The sequence below is a fragment of the Felis catus genome, assembly GCF_018350175.1.
Source record: "Felis catus isolate Fca126 chromosome D2 unlocalized genomic scaffold, F.catus_Fca126_mat1.0 chrD2_random_Un_scaffold_51, whole genome shotgun sequence".
Taxonomy (NCBI): Eukaryota; Metazoa; Chordata; class Mammalia; order Carnivora; family Felidae; genus Felis; species Felis catus.
Genome location: NW_025408510.1, coordinates 41,142 through 55,736, shown reverse-complemented (window position 1 = coordinate 55,736; position 14,595 = coordinate 41,142). Strand labels below are relative to the sequence as shown.

The 14,595-nt window shown below is 56.0% G+C and overlaps 2 protein-coding genes, 1 long non-coding RNA gene and 1 pseudogene across 17 annotated transcripts in view; 1 reads left to right on the top strand and 3 right to left on the bottom strand.

The window, feature by feature from the left end:
- LOC123383605 (liprin-alpha-1-like) overlaps window positions 1-14,595 on the bottom strand; it is a 180,937-nt gene that overhangs the window by 143,902 nt on the left and 22,440 nt on the right. The window lies entirely within an intron of this gene.
- Window positions 1-14,595, bottom strand: part of LOC109497146 (liprin-alpha-1-like) — a 43,420-nt gene that overhangs the window by 20,203 nt on the left and 8,622 nt on the right. For 10 of the 14 annotated variants that reach the window (XR_006593497.1, XR_006593500.1, XR_006593501.1 and 7 more), the window contains exons 5-8: window positions 14,253-14,399; window positions 12,562-12,696; window positions 10,908-10,991; window positions 10,306-10,448 (exon numbers count right to left, since the gene is read on the bottom strand). Coding sequence is in view for 2 of the 14 variants with exons in the window: in XM_045051552.1 (XP_044907487.1) it covers window positions 6,146-6,181; window positions 10,908-10,991; window positions 12,562-12,696; window positions 14,253-14,399 (402 nt within the window). In the remaining 12 variants the exon portion in view is untranslated. Of the gene's footprint in view, window positions 1-2,426; window positions 2,561-5,440; window positions 6,182-10,163; window positions 10,449-10,907; window positions 10,992-12,561; window positions 12,697-14,252; window positions 14,400-14,595 lie in introns of those variants that run through there. The other 4 variants (XR_006593508.1, XR_006593507.1, XM_045051552.1 and 1 more) reach the window with 4 other exon arrangements.
- On the top strand, window positions 1,081-4,785 carry LOC123383608. Of its 2 annotated transcripts, none has more exons than XR_006593511.1 (2): window positions 1,081-1,210; window positions 4,238-4,785. It is a non-coding gene; the product is annotated as an uncharacterized LOC123383608 (long non-coding RNA). The 2 variants fall into 2 exon arrangements; XR_006593512.1 differs by lacking the exon at window positions 1,081-1,210 and adding an exon at window positions 2,532-2,669.
- On the bottom strand, window positions 1,424-1,542 carry LOC111557207 (annotated as a pseudogene).

Below are 14,595 nucleotides of genomic sequence, written 5' to 3'. Positions count from 1 at the left end.
AGCATGCCCCTTCTGACTTGCGGTGGGGTGTGCCAGCCACGCCTGACAGGGCCGAACCAGGCCAGGCCAACTTGCTGGCCCGGGAGGGGCTGAGGGAGCAGTGGCTGGGGTGTGTTTGGCCCCAGGAGCCAAGCTCCTTAAGGAGAGAGGGACACAGGCAGAGAGGGGGGAGGGGCGGCGGACGCCAAAGGAGAGCTGAAGGAGGCCAAAGGCAAAAAGCAAAAGCCTACAGCACCCGGTATTCCCAGGCCTTCTTCCATCCAGGTGCTAATCAGGCCCGACACTGCTTAGCTTCCAGAGAAGACCGGCTCAGGCCCGTTCAGGCTGCTATGGCCGAAGAGGTGAGCAGCGGCCGCTGGGCGCTTCAAGAGCCTTCTCGACGCGTCCCAAGCCAAGCGGGTGCGGCGCTTCACCCACGCACGCGCCTGAATGCCTGCCTGCCAGCCAGCCTGCTTGTCGCCGCGGGCCCCGGGGCTGGTGGCAGAGGCTGCGCAAGAGGACCCTGGCAACCCGCTGTGGCGCAAGCCCCGCCGTTCTCCAATCCCGGGACTCTTGCAGGCTGCTCCCTGCTTGGCCCCACGCCCGCCTCCGCTTCCATCCGCAGCGCACCGCACCGCACCGCGCCTCGCAGCCCCGCACCGCACCGCACCACACCACGATGGGCTGCTCAGTGGGAGGAGGGTGGAAGTGAGCGTGGGGCATCAGGCCGCTCCTGCCTTCGGGCCCGCCCCGCCGGGTTCTCAGCGCCTCTTCCCCAGCCCTAGGGCGAGCGCAGCCAGCCAGGGGCCGTTCCCTCCCGTCTGCCCCACCTGGTGCAAACCCACCCCGGAGACCCCAGCGCCCCCAGAGACCATCACCAGCCCGAGTACGCTGCCCTAGCTGGGCCTCGTGAAATGCCACGGGCCCTGGGGATGAGGGCTCGAGGGAGCCGAGGCCTGTGATGGAGTCCAAGTCTGGGGTCTCGCTGCCCCTCCCGCCCGCCCAACCGCCGGCTCCTGGGTTCTTGTATCCACCCACCCAGCCCCCACCCTCCAGCGCCCAGGCGCCAGCTTCCGGGCCCGCCCACACCGCACCCCCCACCCTCCGTGCGGGTGCGGGTTTGGGTGGTGTGTCAGGAAAGGTGCAAAGCTGGGCTGTGGCTTCCAGTCGGTGCAGTGGGATTTGGCCAAGGCGGAAAGCGGGGAGCGTGCCCCTTGTGAAGTGCGGTGAGGTGTGCGGGGGGGGCGGGGCCCTGGAGGGGGGGGCGGGGCGGAACCAGGCCCTGCCAGGCCGCTTTGCTGGCGGGGAGGGGCTGAGGGAGCACTGGCTGGGATGTGTTTGGCCCCAGGAGCCGTGCTCCCTGGGGAGACAGGGACACAGGGAGGGAAGGGGGGGAGCGGCGGGCGCCAAAGGACAGGTCACGGAGGCCAAGGCAAAAGGCAAAAGCCTACAGCACCCTGTGTTCCCAGGCGGTCTCCCATCCAAGTACTAAGCCGGCCCGACCCTGCTTAACTTCCGAGAGAAGACGGGGTCCGGCGCGTTCAGGCTGGTATGGCCAAAGACGCCAGGGGCTGCCTCTGTGCCCTTCAAGAGCCTGCTCCACGCGTCCCAAGCCCAGCGGGTGCCGCGCTTCACCCATGCACCTGCTTGCCTGCCTGCCTGCCTGCCTGCCAGCCCCCCACCTGGCCATTCCCTCCCTTCTGCCCCAACTGGCTCAAACGCCAACCGGAGCCCCAGCGTCCCCAGACAACATCACCAGACAACATCTTCCAGCTTGGCCACGAGAGTGCACAGGGTAGCCAGGAGCTCTTTCATCTGGCTCTGCACCTTTGAAAGCCAGAAAGAGAAGCAACATGTGAGGGCCCCCACTGCTAGTCTTCCTATGTTGTTTTAAAAACAATGGATAAAAAGGAAACCCCCTCCAATCAAATCCTGGGATGATGTCTACAGCTGAACTCTGCGTATGGCCCCTAATTCTTCTTCTACGAAACTACACCCCTCCAGTGCCACACGTAACTGCTCTCTCACCTGGAAACAAAGGGATTGAGTTTGTACGCAGAGGTGTTTCATTAGTCCTTACTATACAGTGACCCTAAGATCCCCTGTGCCTCAAATAACATGATAGAAAGGTGGTAAGGTTTTTCACGGATGCTTGTGTTGACAAACGTGCTTGTTAACCGCTTTCAATTTTACATTGGAGACAAATATTCCCTGAATTAAATTACATTATGCAAGTTGTACTAGCCAATCGATACACACAGCATTTCCAGCAACCACGGCTTTTTCACCAAACAGACCCGTCTTCTTACAAGAATTCAAGGAGCTTAAAAGGAAACTCCAGTCACACAAACACGCAATGTATGCCTGATAACGCACAGCATGTGCACAAGTCGAGAACCGCCGTGGTTAGGCACATCGTTTCATCCTCCGTTTTGTCCTTCTCCAATATGGAGTTGAGGACCTTGAGCACCTCTGCCTCACTGGACACGCCGGCCGGAGTCTTCGCCTGTCGCCCGATGATGGTTTTTTGAAGAGCTCTCTCGTGCCTGGAGACGAGGAACTCCAAATGTTCCAGCAGCAGCTGGCGGGAGAGGCAAAAGGAACACCGTGTTTCAAGAACACCTTCAATTCCGGGCCTCAAGTTCACCAAATGCAAAACCAAGTCTGAATCCCTTCAATTCAGTTCCCAGGTAGGGAGCCACCCCCTCGAATGTGTTAAAATGGCCTTACTCCTCCTCACGGATCAAACAAGGTTTGAGAGCAATAGGTCCCAGCCAAATCCATGGGGACACGGAGTGAATGGTGTCCTGTGTTTAAAGACACTGGCAGTGCACCTAACTTGGATAGTTGCCACCTTGCTGTATGCTGTATGCAATTTGATACTGAAAGTAGACCTTTTGCCCCTGGAACCATGCTGGGAAAATTCTGTCCCTTAGATGTTGCTGATGTGTTTTCTTTCACATCCTTATACTTTGTGTAATGAAAACACTAAGATTCGTGGTAGTGCCTTCTGGTTCTCCCACCCCACTGCTCCCCGAAATGGGTATTTTTGCAAGTTGAGAGGTAACAAAAAGTGTGGGTTGGCTGCTTTCTGCGTGGAGCCTGCTTTGGGTCCTCTTGCTCCTTTCTCTCTGCCCCTTTCTCCTCATACACACTCGTTCTCTCTCTCTCTCTCTCAAACTCTAAAAACAGGGGCGACTGGGTGGCTCAGTCAGTGAAGCATCTGAGTCTTGGTTTCGGCACAGGTCGTGTTCTCACACTTGGTGAATGTGAGCCTTGCATTGGGCTCAGTGCTGACAGTGGGGAGTTTGCTTAGGATTCTGTCTCCCCCTAACTCTCTGCCCCTGCTCCGCTCTTGCTGTTTCTGTCTCTTTCAAAAATAAAAAAAAACAAAAACTATAAAAAACAAATAAACAAACCAATTAGCTATTGAGAAACCAATAGTTTCAGAGATGAGGAGTTTGGTTTCTTTCCTTTTTGCTATTTGACACTGATAGTCTTCAGAAATATTTTTGACATCATAACACGCTGGCTGCAGCCTGGGAATAGAGCCTGTATATGGTGTTCTGGGGGTAGCCGGATATCTCACTGCAATCCAGGGCCCTGTGCTCTGGGGGAATGTTTCAGTTATTTATTTGAAAAGACACAAAACGTTGCATTCTCCTTCTACAAAACCAGGACTGGACTGATTTCCTCCCACACCACCACTTAAGACTGTCGTCATTGCCATAAGAACGAACACATGCTCGTGAGGAGAACAGGGCAAGGGCAAGGGTGCTGTGGGACTGTCCCAGCGTGTGGCACTGTCTGCAGCTTAAAGACTATTTGGAAAACGAAAAGGTAGTATCTTCTATGGCAGGAAGGTGATTTCACATAGACAGTGGAGCAGGCCCAGGCAGCCCAGGACTCTGCTGACTTGTGCCCGGTCAGGGTGCTGGCACAAGTGTGGCCCTGTCTCCCTTTACCCCCTGGGGCTGCCTTCTGGGCAGGGGGCCCGATGGCTGTCAGGAATGTGGGTAAATACCTGTAAACAAAATTGCAGAGCGAGGTCTGCCCTTTAAAGGGCTGGTAAGTTTAGTATACACTTTTGTTTTTTAATTTCCAATCAGTCTTGATTTCTGGATGATGACAAAACTTTAGGAAGGCACCTTCTTGGAGAAAACAATGTAGACCAAAGGACATTTGCGACTTAGCTGCTGGGTCAGCAGAGACTCTCCCTGCAGACTTCTGGGTCACTTCCTCTCTGTCCTCTATGCAGCCAAAGAAGATGCAGCTGGTCGTCAGTCCGTGACATGCTGACCTGCCCCAGCCCCTCGGCGATGGCGCCGAGGGAGGCTCTTTGACTGGAATGTGAACAATGGTGGAGAATGGCCGACTTCGCATGTAACCAGGCTGTGGCCCGCTCAGGCTTCAATGATCTAAGATGACTCCTAACTTCTGCTTATCTGCTTGAATATTAGTGTGCTCTTCCACCTACTACAGCTAGGCATCGTGGGTGTCCTCAGTGCGTGGGCTCTATCAGAGCCTAGTCCTGGGGGCCTGGGCAGCTTGCCTGGAGTGACCCGCAGAACCTGGGAGCTGAGGCCGCGGCAAGCCTGGGCGGGGGGGACCTGGGCACGTCCTCCCCCCACCCCTGCCCCACGCACACCCTGAGCTCCCTGGCACCACAACTCTCAGAAGACCAATCAGGAAGCACTGGGCTCCCACCGCGGGGCAGGGTGCTGGGTGTGCACCCAGAAGGAAGGCGCGAGACCCTGGAAAGAACATAGTGCGACTCTAATAAAGGTCGTAGTGTTCTTACGGAAATCAACTTTTTACATGTGTTTGTGAACAAGTTTAAAGAGTGGACCTCATTCTCCTTTTGTAGCTTTTCTTTAAATTTTTTATGTTTGTTTATTATTGAGAGACAGAGACAGAGCATGAGCACGGGAGGGGCAGAGACAGGAGAAGACACAGATTCCGAAGCAGCCCTCACGAGGCCACCTCAGGAGGCTCTGGCACAAGATCCCTCATAGCTCAGGCGACTCTGGGATGGTTCCTTCCCTCCCCGCCACAGAGAGCTTATGGCCATTGGGTCAAGGGATGGACGCCCTGACCCGTGGGCCTTGTGTGGAGGGCACAGCTGACAATCGCTGGGATTTCCTCTTCCTGTACTGTCTCTCCCGCCAGGGCCCATCGTTTACTGCTGTGAGGGATACATAGTTTCTTTCTGTGGAGTAAGACTTCCCTTCTCCTTTCTGTCAGGGCATAGTTAGGTCATTCTGTGTCTTCCTGTTCAGAACCTTTGCTGGCTGATCTTTAGTTTCTGCACTTCCTAGTCCTTAGTGTTAAGTGTGAGGTTTGGAACAACAAAGTGCTTCCCTGCGTTTTACGTCTAGGATTCTGTTTTTTCCCCACCAAAGCTGGGCAAGCCTTCGGCATCTGAGAGTTTCTGGAAACAGACCAATTCCCCACAGGTACATTAGGTTGCACACGGTTTATTAAAACTTGATTTGGTGAATCCCATTATGCTTAAAAAAGAAATGTCAGTTGAGAAACAGACCAAGCACCGAGCAGATGTCCGAGGGGTGTGGCCTCTCTGAGAACACGCGTTAGCCATCCTTGGCTGTGCTCGCCCCATACTGAATGTTCCGGGGCTTGCAGGCCTTTCCACAGACCCGCCAGGTCCCACCGAATACCCTTGACTCTCCTACCGCTACACGCTCCTCCTTGAGGCCACTCTACCCTCCTCACTGCGGCCCTTAAGGTCCTTTCTTGTGTGTCACGTCGAGTGTTCTGAATGTAATTGTGACTTCACACTTTCCTCCTCGCCTTTTGCTGGCCGAGTCCAGCCACCTCCCAGGTGGGTGCTCCACGGTACCGGGAGGGGTCTGTCCCCATGGCCTCTGCAGAGGGGCAGCAGGCGCACACTGGACAGCAGGCAAAGCATGTGGCCACCCTTCAGGGCCCGTGTGCCTACGAGGTCTGGAGCGGCGTGCCTCACGTCCACACTGGGCCCACAGGGCACCTTCCCGCTAGAGGCTGTTTCCCCTTCAGTCCCCGGACTTGTCCGTTGGTTCCTCTTTCCGTCTGCCTCAATCTAGTCTCCTCAGAACTCATAATAAGGATCATGACCGGCACACTGTCAGTTGTACTTCAGTTGAAATGCCGTTATTTCTGTTACTGCTCACAATTCCGTAGGAACCCTCGGGCTTTTGGTTCCCTGGGAATGCAAATTTGTAGAAACTGTTTAACAGCGGTCTGATTTGAATGTCCCTATGTTTGAAGGGTATAAAAGTGTTTTACAATAACTTGGATAGTTGCCACCTTGCTGTATGCAATTTGATACTGAAAGTAGACCTTTTGCCCCTGGAACCATGCTGGGAAAATTCTGTCCCTTAGATGTTGCTGATGTGTTTTCTTTCACATCCTTATACTTTGTGTAATGAAAACACTAAGATTCGTGGTAGTGCCTTCTGGTTCTCCCACCCCACTGCTCCCCGAAATGGGTATTTTTGCAAGTTGAGAGGTAACAAAAAGTGTGGGTTGGCTGCTTTCTGCGTGGAGCCTGCTTTGGGTCCTCTTGCTCCTTTCTCTCTGCCCCTTTCTCCTCATACACACTCGTTCTCTCTCTCTCTCTCTCAAACTCTAAAAACAGGGGCGACTGGGTGGCTCAGTCAGTGAAGCATCTGAGTCTTGGTTTCGGCACAGGTCGTGTTCTCACACTTGGTGAATGTGAGCCTTGCATTGGGCTCAGTGCTGACAGTGGGGAGTTTGCTTAGGATTCTGTCTCCCCCTAACTCTCTGCCCCTGCTCCGCTCTTGCTGTTTCTGTCTCTTTCAAAAATAAAAAAAAACAAAAACTATAAAAAACAAATAAACAAACCAATTAGCTATTGAGAAACCAATAGTTTCACAGAGATGAGGAGTTTGGTTTCTTTCCTTTTTGCTATTTGACACTGATAGTCTTCAGAGATATTTTTGACATCATATCACGCTGGCTGCAGCCTGGGAATAGAGCCTGTAAATGGTGTTTTGGGGGTAGCCGGATATCTCACTGCAATCCAGGGCCCTGTGCTCGGGGGAATGTTTCAGTTATTTATTTGAAAAGACACAAAACGTTGCATTCTCCTTCCACAAAACCAGGACTGGACTGATTTCCTCCCACACCACCACTTAAGACTGTCGTCATTGCCATAAGAACGAGCACATGCTTGTGAGGAGAACAGGGCAAGGGCAAGGGCAAGGGTGTCCCGGCCGGCCGGTACCCGGGAGTGGGGAACGTGTCCCTTTATAGGGCCCGGGGGTGTGCGGGTCCGGGGAGGGGGGGGAGGGGGGGGGCGGGCGGGGCGGGGCCAGGACAGGCATGGCCGCCTTGCTGGCCCCGGAAGGCCTGAGGGAGCAGTGGCTGGGGTGGGTTTGGCCCCAGCAGCACAGCTCCCTGCGGAGACAGGGATCCAGGCAAGGAGGGGGGAGCTGCGGCAGGTGCCAAAGGGGAGGTGAAGGAGGCCCCAGGCTTAAAAGGCAAAAGGCGACAGCACCCGGGATTCCCAGGCCGGCTCCCCTCCAAGTGCTAACACAGCCCGACCCTGCTTAGCTTCCCAGAAAAGACTGGGTCGGGCGCGTTCTGGCAGGAATGGCCAACAGGCCAGTGGCTGCTTCTGGGCGCTTCAAAAGCCTTCTCCACGCGTCTCAAGCCAAGCGGGTGCCGCGCTTCACCCAGGCACGCGCCTGCCTGCTTGCCTGCCTGCCAGCCTGCCTGCCTGCCTCCCTGCTTGCCTGCCTGCCATCCTGCCTGCTTGCCTGCCGCCGCCCTCTGCCGCGGGCCAAGGCCCCGGGTCCGGGGCAGGTGTCAGAGGCCCTGCAAGAGGACCCTGGCAACACTGTCTGGCGCAAGCCCCGGCGTTCTCCAATCCCGGGACTCTTGAAGGCTGCTGCAGGCTTGGCCCCACGTCCACCTCGGCTTCCATCCCTCACGGCAAGGCACCTCGCAGTTCGGCACCACACCACATTGGGCTGCTCCCTGGGAAGAGGGTGGAAGGGAGCGAGGGCCCTCAGGCCGCTCCTGCCTTCCGGGCCCGCCCCGCCGGGTTCTCAGCGCCTCTTCCCCAGCCCTAGGGCGAGCGCAGCCAGCCACCAGGCCTTCCCTCCCGTCTGCCCCACCTGGTGCAAACCCACCGCGGAGCCCCCAGCGCCCCCAGACAACATCACCAGCCCGAGTACGCGGCCCTAGCTGGGCCTCGAGAAATGCCAGGGCCCTGGGGATGAGGGCTGGAGGTAGGGAAGAGGTCCAGGACCCAGGGAGCCCAGGGCTGTGGCGGATGCTGAGTCTGGGGTCGCGCTGCCCCTCCCGCCCGCTCCTGGGTTCCTGTATCCACCCACCCAGCCCCCACCCTCAAGCTCCTAGGCGCCAGCCTCCGGTTCCACCCACACCGCACCCCCCCTCGGAGTGGGTGCGGGTTTGGGTGGTGTGTCAGGAAAGGTGCAAAGCTGGGGGGTGCCTTCCAGGGGCTGCAGTGGGATTTGGCCGGGTTCCGGGAGTGGGGAGCGTGCCCCTTTGAAGTGTCCTGGGGGGGCGCCTGGGTGGCGCAGTCTGTAAAGTGTGTGACTTCAGCCAGGTCACGATCTCGCGGTCTGTGAGTTCGAGCCCCGCGTCAGGCTCTGGGCTGATGGCTCGGAGCCTGGAGCCTGTTTCCGATTCTGTGTCTCCCTCTCTCTCCGCCCCACCCCTGTTCATGCTCTGTCTCTGTCTGTCCCAAAAATAAATAAACGTTGAAAAAAAAATTAAAAACAAAAAATGAAGTGCCCTGGGGTGTGCGCGCAAGGGGCGGGGTGGGGGGGCGAGGCGGGGCGGGGCCGGCACAGGCAAGGCCGCCTTGCTGGCCCGGGAGGGCCTGAGGGAGCAGAGGCTGGGGTGTGTTTGGCCCCAGCAGCGCTGCTCCCTGGGGAGACAGGGACACAGGCAGGGAGGGGGCAGGGGCGGAGGGCTCCAAAGGGGAGGCGAAGGAGGCCGCAGGCTTAAAACGCAAAAGGCACCTGGTATTCCCAGGCCGGCTCCCCTCCAAGTGCTAACCTGGCCTGACCCTGCTTAGCTTCCCAGAAAAGACGGGTCGGGTGGTTTCTGGCTGGTATGGCCGAACAGGCCAGTGGCTGCTTCTGGGCGCTTCAAAAGCCTGCTCCACCCGTCCCAAGCCAAGCAGGTGCAGCGCTTCACCCAGGCACGCGGCTGCCTGCTTGCCTGCCTGCCAGCCTGCCTGCCTGCCTCCCTGCTTGCCTGCCTGCCAGCCTGCCTGCCTGCCTCCCTGCTTGCCTGCCTGCCATCCTGCCTGCATGCCTGCCTGCTTGCCTGCCGCCGCCCTCCGCCGCGGGCCAAGGCCCCGGGTCCGGGGCGGGTGGCAGAGGCCCTGCAAGTGCACCCTGGCAACACTGTCTGGCGCAAGCCCCGGCGTTCTCCAATCCCGGGACTCTTGAAGGCTGCTCCAGGCTTGGCCCCACGCCCACCTCGGCTTCCATCCCGCACAGCAAGGCACCTCGCAGTTCGGCACCACACCACATTGGGCTGCTCCCTGGGAAGAGGGTGGAAGCGAGCGAGGGCCATCAGGCAGCCCCTGCCTTCCGGGCCCGCCCCGCCGGGTTCTCAGCGCCTCTTCCCCAGCCCTAGGGCGAGCGCAGCCAGCCACCAGGCCTTCCCTCCCGTCTGCCCCACCTGGTGCAAACCCCCCGCGGAGCCCCCAGCGCCCCCAGACAACAAACCAGCCCGAGTCCGCGGCCCTAGCTTGGCAAGGCTAGGCAATGGACAGTCCCTCCAGGCTCGGGCTTCCTCATCTCTAAGCCACACCTGCTGGCACCTCTTCCTTGGGCGCAGGCAACAGAAAGCACGACCACCACACCTAACACCCAGCAACGGCCATCAGTTGGAAAAGACCCTGGCCACCCCACAAGAAGGGATCGGCACCCAAGTATTTTTCAAGCAAAACAGGTTAAAAGTTTCCTTGGAATTGTCTCAGTTATAACAGAATCTTATCTCAACACCTGTCCTTCGAAACTACCATGCAGTCCTAACAGCAATGACGTGCTTCTCTAAGTAGGTGAGGTCGAATTCTCAGCCCAAGAGGCTAGCGTCTGTTTGTGCTCGCTTGTGTGCGAGCACACATGGCAGGATGGGGTCGGCCAACACGAGCCGTCATGCTGGCATCAGAACCTTCATTCCGCGGAAACTGATGTTTTATTCTCTGACCCTGAGGGCCAAGCACACGAGTTTCTGGTGTAGGTTAAGGGTGAGTGTTTTGAGGTTTCTGGTGAAAACAAAACCCTCCCAAGTTGGGGAGGCTGCTGCCTGCTCTGTCACCTGGGTGTTTCATGTTGACGTCCGACCAGCTCCCGCAGGGAAAAATCTCAGGGGATTCAAGGGACACGGGCCTCCCTTTCGTCAAGGCTCGATGACGCTATTCCTCTTCTTAGGAACATCTACCCCGACCTGTGCCTTTACATCTGAAGTAGAAATTCAGGATGTGGGGACAAAGGTCAGGCCCGTGACCTGATTTCAGGACCTCGGTGTCATGTCCTAACGAAGGAGACCCCTCCTCTAGGCTGCCCTACCCCCGGCCAGTACATCCGCTTTGGCCAAGGGACACCCACGAGGTCCCGCGTCAACTGTGAGTAGCTGCTAATGAGCTGGTGGGCACGGTGGGCTGTGCGGGTGCCTCCACCCCTAGGCGGCACTGCCTACGGGGCCCCAGCGTCCAGAGAACATTGTCCATATGCTAGGAGTGTTCACTAGCATCCAACTCGCACAAGAGTGCACTGTACCCCTGATGGGATCGAGCAGGGGCCTGGCGTCCACGTGGGGAGAAGTGGGAAACAAGGGACTACTCCCTACCCCCACACCCCCAGCCTGCGCCTCATCCTCAACCACTGCCAGGTGCGCGGCTGCTCCGCCCGGACACGTACCCGCTGCAGTTCTTGGTTCTTTTCCTCCAGCTGGGCCTCCATCTGGTGCAGACTTTCCTCGATGTTGCCATGCCTCTGCTCGGCCTGTGGGCGACAGTGGGGTCAGAAGAGCTGGCTGCCCCACACCACACGCTGGGCCTATGCACGACAGGCTGTGAGCGGCCTTCCGCCTGCTCACAGTCCCTACCGGCTTCATGCGTCCCAGTGGGAGGCAGTGGGCTTCCATGCTGGTGACCGGGGGTAGGCAATGGTCTCGTCCCCACCCCGGGTCCCGGATCCTTGGACGGTGCCTCGTCCCCTGGGAGACACCCCTGTCCACTCAGCACGGACAGGAGGAAGCAGCAAGCGGAAAGAGCAAACAGGCGTGCTGCCTTCCTAACCTGGGAAGTTACTTCCAACAATTTAGCTTCCTCAGCAGCACAGTGTCCAAAGACAAAGGGTCGGGCTACACGGCTGACCAGGGACAGGAGAGAGGACAGGTGAGAAAAGAAACGGAGACTTGACATGCAGATCACAAAGGAGGAGAGACTCTGTTGGAGCCTGGGCCTGTGGGCGCCCAATGCCGCCTGCCCGACTTGATGGCAGCCTTGAGGGTCATTATCCCGTGACGAACCCACCCCCCTTCCCACTGGGACCCTCACTGCACTGGAACCGGTGACACAGAAGCACCGACAGGCTCCCTGCTACAGGTTCCCTCAGCCCCGGTTCCGGAAGGACGGACTGGCTGCCCAGTCATGTGCTCCCTCGTTCTGTGTGCATCACTCGATCCCAGCACCGACCACATCATGTGTGGAAACTACCTCTTCAACTGCTGCCTTCCTCTGTGGGTGGTGCGGGCTGTGAGAGCTGGGAGGGCAGGGACTGTGTCTGGCACGTTCCTCGACTCTATATGTGGAACCTCCGAGTGAATTCCTTAAAGATTTATTTCTTACAACGGTGTCTGGGTGGCTCAGTCAGTCGGGTTCTGACTCTTGGCTTCAGCTCAGGTCACGAACTCAAGGTTTGGGCGTTCGAGCCCTGTGTCAGGCTCTGTGCCGATAGCATGGAGCCTACTTGGCATTCTATCTCCTTCTTTCTGCCCCTCCCCTGCTCATGTATGTGCCAAGGCTCGCTCTCTCTCTCTCTCTCTGTCTCAAAATAAATGAACATTTAAGAATTTTTTAAATAAAAAAAAAACGATTGTGTTTAAAAGAGGATAAGATTTTCTCATTTCTCGGAAAAATTCTACGCTTTTTTGCTTTTTCTTTTTTCCTTCGGGAAGCTCTACACCCAACGGGGAGCTCAGACTCATGACCCTGAGACCAAGAGTCCCAAGCTCCACTGACTGAGCCAGCCAGGCACCCCTGTCCTTCTCTTGCCCAAGGCTACTATCTTGAGCTCTGAGTCGCTGACTTAACTCTGAAAAGCAGTGAGTCTTAGATGCAGCCAACGGCAAACAGCACACGTCGGACAAAACCGGAGGGAACAAAACTGGGGATGATGCCTGCCGTTTGAAAAGCATTCCAATCTCAGACAAAGTAGCCCCGAAAACAGATCTCAGCTGGTTCGCGGACTTTGGCACGCCGACGTTACCGGTGAGAAATGAGATACGAGAACGGACCGCCTTGAAAATGACATTCCCACCATGGGACCCAGAAGGAAACGGGGGCCCCACCTTGCAGAGGGTGGCCACCCTCTGGGCCGGCTCGGCTTCCACCTCGGGCAGCGACTTGGCCTTCCTCGGGGTCTGCTGCAGCTTCCGCTCCGCCACCTCCAGGCGCTCTTGCAACTGGCGGTTTTGATCCGCAGTCTAGGAAATGAAGGCAAAGCATCAAAGTGTAGCAAGTCTTCTCTCCCCTTCCATTTTTAATAAAGTGAAACAAAATCTAAATGCAGAGATCTACTGTTAGTTCTGACGGAAGCCAACAGTTTGGTAGGTGCTTCAGAGTGAACCTTTCCTTTCTGCAAGGAGTCACCCACTGCCTTGGTCCTCCTTTCACTACGCAAAACATGTCTTGCCAAACTCTTTGCTCTTCTTCGGTATCTTCAAAGAAGTCTTTCCAAAGACAAAGTTCCCACACATTAAAGAAAACCCATCTTCTGGAGGAGCTTGCTCGTTCTTCCTGACCCGTTAAGGAGAGACGGGTTCGGTCCTAACCCTTCGTAAACATAGTTATACTGTGGTCCGAGGGCTCGCTACATAGGGCATTCTGAGGTGGGCACATCAGCCAGCACAGAACTTCTGAGAGCATGCCTGATGCCAGTTGAGTTCTTTTTGGAAGAGGGAACACTCTCCCTCTTGACCAAAAACGTGGAAAACTTCAACATGGAAAACTTAGACACGAGATTTTTTGTTAAAGGACTTTTAGGGAAGCCGAGGTGGCTCAGTCGGTTAAGCGTCCACCTTCGGCTCAGGTCATGATCTCATAGCTCATGGGGTCAACCCCGCCTCGTGCTCTGTGCTGACAGCTCAGAGCCTGGAGCCTGCTTTGGATTCTGTGTCTCCCTCTCTCCCTCTCTGGCCCTCCACTGCTCATGCTCGCTCGCTCTCTCTCTCTCATTCTGGCTCCCTCTCTCAAAAATAAATAAGCATTAAAAATATATAAAGTCATTTTAAAAATCATGTACAAGGTGAGGTTTTTGCAAGGTTAGCATGTGTTGCCACAGACTCCTTCCATCTTCTGTGTCCATATGGCTCTGTGTGTATATACAGACCGCGTATCATGCTTTAAAACCCTCCAAAATAAATCACATGCTGTACACATAGTATTTCGCGATCTGCCCTTTACACTCATGATTTGAAACATCCTACGTGCTCTCAAACAGCATTCCTCCATGTCATTTTAATGGCTTCCTAGTATTCCACTTTGATTATCATTTTGGTTCGACTGACACATTTGACAAACACACCAGGCAAACTCACTCTGTTTCCAAGAAGCTGGATGTGGTTTTCCTGTTCAATGCCGGATGACCTGAGACAACCAAGGAAGAGACGTGCGGCTTCCCAAAACACAGGGTCTCACATACTCATGCCAGACTACGCTTCTGCACCTGCCATTCCCCCCGATCTCAGGTACTAACCAAAATGGCCAGCTGCCTCCACATTCCCGGCCACTCCCTGCTCCTTTGGAAACAGTGCTAACAGGCAACAGAGTAACGTGCATGTAAGACAAGACAAAGAAGGAATCAAGGAGGGGAGCCCCATAACATGCTTCGTAAAATTCAAAAGAATTAAACCCTGGACGTTGAAGTAACCCTGCTGGTCAACACAAGATTCTAAGATCCTAAAACCTTGACATTGACACTTGGTCCTTAACTTGACTTGTAATTAATAAAAGTGGAATGAAGTTCAACGAAACCAACGACCTGTCGATGCAGAGAGTCCTTCTTTGCGATCTCGTTTTCAAGGTTATCCTTGAGGTCGTGCAGAGAGGTGGCTTCGTGCTGTGCCCTGAGGCAGCGCTTCTCAAGGGTAGTGATCCTGTCTTGCATGTCTTCCGTCTGGGCCATGGCCTACAGCAGGTATTTCAGAGGGAAAACAGGGAAAGAGTTAGCGTACGACACATTAAGACACTGCAGACACAAAAACCGGGCGAAATCCTCATTTTCCAAACAAACAGAAAAGTAGCATCCTCGGGGCACCTGGGTGGCTCAGCCGGTGCCGCTCTGTGAGTTGGCGCCCCGCGTCAGGCTCTGTGCCGACAGTGCG